Source organism: Halyomorpha halys, unplaced genomic scaffold, assembly GCF_000696795.3.
Source record: "Halyomorpha halys isolate HHAL.00 unplaced genomic scaffold, Hhal_1.1 Scaffold72.1, whole genome shotgun sequence".
NCBI classification, from domain to species: domain Eukaryota; kingdom Metazoa; phylum Arthropoda; class Insecta; order Hemiptera; family Pentatomidae; genus Halyomorpha; species Halyomorpha halys.
This window is the reverse complement of record NW_027109364.1, coordinates 219,754-226,109: the sequence shown is the minus strand read 5'-3', so window position 1 is coordinate 226,109 and position 6,356 is coordinate 219,754. Positions and strand designations below refer to the sequence as shown.

Below are 6,356 nucleotides of genomic sequence, written 5' to 3'. Positions count from 1 at the left end.
ATACAAAGATAAGATACAATGATAAGAATAAAAATAAGTAACAATGGCAAGAGTAAATTTTTTTTATAAAAATACGTAAAATATACAGTTAAAAAACACAGGAGTTGTACATAAAACAAAAACAATACGGGGAAGAAAAAAAAATACTATATTATCCTAAAGGGTCTAGACCATGAATAAATAAAGAATATTATTGTTATTATTTTTTTCTATCGTCTTTTGTATTTATATTACGAATGTTTTATACGAATATTTACAGAAAATTCCAAACATATCAACACATTAGCTTTAGTCAAACAGCCATAATTTTGATTTTGGGAATATTAGTTGAAAAACTGAAATGCTAGACAAAGAACAGAAGAATAAAAAAAGAAATAATTAAAATTGAAAAAACTATTTATTTTCCGACGTTTCGCCCCACTTTGCAGGGCTTCATCAGGGCTGTTCAAAGCAATCGGTTGAACAGCTTTAATCTCAGATGGGTCTTATACCAGATCTTCGCTAATCCAAACCCACTTGGTTTTAATTAGTCCCGATTAGTGAGAGTGGATTGTACTAAATAAAATATAGATTTAAACCATTATGTTATTAATTTCTGTGGATTAGTTGTTCAGAAAGTTAATTTTCTCTTTAGAAGGCCCCATATCTGGAATTGTCCAGGGACCCCTATCCGATTAAAGACGAAAATGTTACATAACTAAGGTGTATTTTAAAGTTATTTTATAGTAATTGTATCGATTTAAACTAGAGGTTCTTAATATTGTGCATTATTGGGAATACGATGAGCGTATAAGGTTTTATAACACTGATATAAACACTGAACCGACGTGTAAACGACTGAGGGTTAGACCGAAACGTAGATGGGAGGATCGTGTAAAGACTGATTAAGTAGATTTGGGTTTGGAGGGTCGCCTCTAGACAGATGTAGGGGACGATTGGTGGCATCGGAATAGAAGCTTTGATTATTGTCTGTTTTCTCACTATTGCGGGTTGAGTCTCTGAGATCAGAGCCTCAACCAAGTCCAACAACTTTCATATTACAGTGAAGTCTCAGTTATACGAATATGAGGGGGTACCAAAAATTCTTCGTATAAGTGAATATTTCGTGTAAGTGAATACGCAATACATATTATGTGTGTATATTTGTGAGAATTTTTTCTCTTAATTAGTGGGTACATGATACGTATGTTGTATACAGTTGAATGAAAAACAAAGTAAAGTGAAAAAAAATTATTTATTGTATAAAAATTTAATTGATCTTTAATCCGAATTTTTTAATTTTTGACAAAAAAATTGTGTTATGTTGCTTTTGGCTGAATACATCATTCTTTCGCATTCTGATAAGGTGTTAGATTCCCTCTCACTAATCTCTTTCGCATATATAAAACGTTTTAATCTTCAAATGCTTCAAGACCTTCTGCAAAAATGGAAGAGGCAAAGGATCTTCGTCATCTGAATCGGAATCGTCCGAGCTTATTATTATAAATTAGGGAGTAGAATATAAACATAAAGAGTCATTGGAACCGGATGTTATTCGCGGAAAAAAAGTTGTTTACTGTTTCGTTTTTCACGGTATTTTTCGTCCTTTGTCTTGCCACAGAAGAAAAAAAAATCGTAGAATTGAATAAAATTTACTAATAAAGCGGGTCTAAAAATTCCTTCGTATAACTAAGTTTCGTTATAAATGGATAATAACATACACATAATTCAGGGGTTTTTGCAGGGGATTGAGAAATTCTTCGCATAACTGAATGTTTCGTATAAGTGAGACTTCACTGTATTATTTTTTTTTTTTATATTTAAAAATTTTCTGGCAATACGTAGTGGGTCTAAGAGAACTGACTGCTAAGCCTCTCCTAGATATCAATAGACAATTTTAAACCATCCGTGCCTGCCATTGTTGAATATTATGGTTAGAGAGGTCTCACCTTCCAAATGATATAATTCCTTAAATTCTAATGCTAGTTCCTTTAGCGCACTTGCTCAGCTTCCACTGGCTCATTACAGTGATGCGGCGAGAGGGATGCGCTGGGATCTTTTGAGCTCTGCTCTACCCCTCACATGTGGGGTATAGAGTGGGCTCAGGGATCCTCAGGTCGATTGTGTAAATATTGTATATATTATTTTATCATTATGTTATTTTATTTATTTATTTTTCAAACAGATAGTTTGATTATGTTCATCTTGTCTATTCTTTTATTTCTATATATTTTAAGAGAGTTATTATTATTTTTTTTTTAATTTTATTTTAGTATGTATGAGATCATTCATCACTATTACCTATTGCCCACAACTGTGTGGCAGATTGTAATATCTATCAATAAATAAATAATGCTAGTTCTTGATATATTCAGAGTTTTTCTCCCACAATGGATCTTATATATTATCGCCGGAGACCCCGACATCAATAAACTCATTTTTTACTGTTATGACTCACAGTAAGATCCGTAATAATAGATTCATCCCTATAGAGCTTGAGAGGACCTTTTTGGAAGAATCTATTTGGGTGGTACTTGTAATATAGGTTCTTATCATCTATTAACTTGTGTTTCAAAGCCAGGGCCTGATGAATAATTTTGTCCACATTAGGGGTATTCATGATCTATGTTAAAGCGTGTTAAATGGAAAAACTCGTGTTAAATCGAAAAAAATTGCCTTCTTTTGCCGTGGTAAAACGAAATAACATTTAACATGGCTGAGAGTCTGTTACTTGGTCAGTTAAATCGAGAATGACGTCACACAATAGACCAGTTGAGATCGCCGCCATATTAGTTGTTGTGACTTTCAATACAGTTGTCAATTAGCTCATCTTCATTCTCTTCTTCACAAGTTTGAAGATCAATAAGACACTCATAAGCTAAACTTTCACACAAATTCCACTTTTCACTCACTCTAGGCATGTTTTAATTAATTACTTAAATCAAAACTGAAGTAAACAATAACATGAGGGTCTGGAAGGAAGGTTATAAACATAAAGGCTTATACAACAAGTTGCTGAGAATATCCGCTAGGGGCTCTTATGCATTTAACGTTTAACATGACTTCAAATAGGGCTGCTCACAATCTTATAGTTATAACATTTAACATGGTAAAACATATAACATTTAACACAACATCATGAATACCCCTATAGTTGTGCCTCTGGAGATATACCAGTACCAGCCAGCACTCCACAACCACGAGTAATGTACTGGATTGACTCCAGCATCCCTAAGATAATAGTCATAATCAACATTTATTCAGTGTTGTTTCGTCTTTTAAAACGTGTCTTCTATAAGATCTGGTGGAAATAATCTGATCTTGAACGACGAAAAAAAACTCTTCCATCTCGGAGAGGGACAAATAACTTTCCATCTGTTAAACATTCGACTAATATGAAGCTATCATTTAATTGCTGTAAAATTTATTATTGTTATTATTAATCATGTTTTTTTTTATTGAAATACTTTCAGAGCGAATTCAGAGGGTGTACCGAGAGAGAGAGAAATACTTTATTTATCTATGCTGCCTAAATACATCAGGTTGCTATCTCACACAGCATACTTAGCATACAATCCGTAATCGGACATATATAAATAACACATACATGGTATAATCAGAAAAAAAGAGATACAATAATAAGATATAATAAACAATTTTTTTTCCCCTACAGTTTCCTTTTACAATCAATTTCGGTCTGTACAACAAATACAAATGTTTCAATTCATTCCTACTTTTCTCTCTCATTTCTGCTCCTCCTGAATTTTTTAATTCACCCAATCAACAAATTCGCTCTCCGGGATTCACCCTCCTAGATCCTCTCCAGTGGCCCGCTAAACAAATTCAATATCAGACGGCAATATGAGATCAGACCATCATTCATAGTCACAGCAGTAGACCAGTTTACCAAAAACAAACAAATAGATACATTTTACGAGAATAAGACTAACACATAGATTCAAAGGAAAATATAATAAAGAACCGGTTACAGGAAACACTTGAATGGATAAATAAGATAAAAAAAACAAAACAAAAAAGCAATAGTACTAATAAAATAAAATAATTTATTTTTTTTTAACGGATTTTTTTTTAATATCTCTTCTCCCCCTTTTATGTATATTACCATTTATTGTTCACCTAATTTAAATATTTTTTACTATGTTTACTTATACAAATTATTTTCGTTATTGTGGCATAACTGCCGTCCCCACTCCTCCCAATACCAACCGTCACTTTGTTTTTGACTGCCGTCAAAACAGGTATGCATTCTGTCTCATCATTTGATTTGTATTTTTTTTTCTTTCTTTTTTCATCTCTCTATTGGTACTTTCTTTAATATTTCTTCTCTTATCTATCTGTTACTATTACCCTTTTCATTTAATATTTATAACCTTTAATTTTTCTTATTATATCTTACGTTTTTACATTTTATACCCCTGTTATTTTACACTTATGTTTTTTTCTTTTTTCCTTTTTGTAACTATAGTGTTTGTATCTTTTTTAGCCCTCACGAAGCCCTGCAACGTGGGGCGAAACGTTGGCTCAATAAAATAGTATAATTCTACTATTTGAGCTTTTTTTAACGCACCCGGATCATATTCCATTCATTAAAATAATTTAATGAATAAATACGTTAAAACACACACAAAAAAAAACTGGAAGGTTATTCGAAATATTTTTGACAGGTCTCAGACCTTGTTTGGAGCCGACACGACTCATTTTATCCTCCCCGTTTGAGAAATGGAGGATTTTCTTTTTAAAAATATGCGTTTCGTCGGATCGGAAAAAGATATCGGGAGGGAGCGGAGGGGCGTGGCAATTAGAAGGCCCGGACCACGCCCAGTAGGCGGGGCTTACCCCCACTCCTCGACTCCCCCCACCCACCGAGTGGCTGCCGGAGCCCCATTCGGTGCCGGCCGGTCCGCCCGTCGACGTCCGATGGAGAGATGATGGTGGAGAGCGGTGAGACGAGATTGGCAACTCGCCTCAGCTTCAGCATCGAGAACATCCTTAGTCCTGGCTTCGGCCTCAAGAAACCTCCCGAGCAACCTGAAGGAACTGTCTGGCCCGCCTGGGTTTACTGCACGCGATACTCCGACAGGCCCAGTTCAGGTATTTATCATCAATATTGTATTTTTATATATCACAAAACAGTAAATAAATGAAATATAAACATACAAACAACCAATTAACCGTCAAATAAGATATCAATTTATTTTCACCTATGATAATAAATAAATAAGTTGAGAAAGTACAAATCAAAGCTTAGGGTAAACATGCGTTATTTTTTGAAATCTGTGAATATTTTATATACATCAAAGTGTTTTTAGGTTAAAATATATTTATTTAATAACTATGTACCAAATTATATCGCTATAATTTTAATTTACAATCAAGATCTCCGACGTTTCGGCTACTGATCTTCAGGAATACTTTTTTTGAATTGTTATCTATAAATATTATACAATAAAAACATAAAACTGTGCAAAAATTTTCATGATTTATTTATTTTGAATTAATTCTCAAAATTATATTATTTTTATTTATAACAATATTAATAATTAATCAGAACCATAATTTAAATTCCCCATCTTCTTAATATATATAATTTTATTAATAAATCAAAATTTCCGACGTTTCGGCTATCATGCCATCTTCAAGAACACTAACATAAATATTTTTATACTTTTTAAAATTTTTATTGTGTTCCTGATCATATCCAAAACGACGAACATGTTAATTATTAATTAAAACTATGATGAAATAATCCTTGTAGTCTATAATTAATTAATTAATTAGTATCTTATCTTAACTGATTTTGTAATATATATTCCGCTAAGATATTTAATATTTAATAAAATAAATATTAATTTTTATACCTGTAAGTAATAATATATCTAAACGGTATATATTTAACCTTTAATTTCCAATTAAAATAAAGTTGTTTTATATTTAAAATATATATTGTCGTTTAGTAGAAAGGACGAATAAAAATATTTTCATACTGAATTGCACAAAACATGTACAAATTTAGTGATGTTTCTTTTCTTTATTATTTATAATTTTTATTTACTTTATTGGCCACTTACTTTTGGTTTTTAAAAAAATATTTCTACCGTATAAAATTAAAAATATGTATAAAAAAGAAACTCAAAGCACCTCCCTCTATCATCTAAATAGTACTTACACCTTAACAGATATCATATGTTTATTATAGTCTTATGTCAAACTTTAAATAATAATTAATCGAAATCAAATAATTATTATAAGTATAAAAAATTATTTTTAGAAGATTATATCTTGTAATTTACTTTGCCGGTAAAATTATGATTGATTTGTTTATGTTTCAATTTGTTTAACTATTAATTATATATATA

At 31.6% G+C, this 6,356-nt stretch overlaps 1 protein-coding gene across 1 annotated transcript in view; it reads left to right on the top strand.

Moving 5' to 3' along the window:
• Positions 1-4,898: 4,898 nt before the first annotated feature.
• The window catches only part of LOC106692801 (segmentation polarity homeobox protein engrailed), a gene marked incomplete in the record, with an annotated part of 159,550 nt that continues 158,092 nt past the window's right edge, over positions 4,899-6,356 (top strand). The window contains 1 exon segment of the mRNA XM_067047542.1: positions 4,899-5,091. Coding sequence (XP_066903643.1) covers positions 4,926-5,091 — 166 coding nt within the window.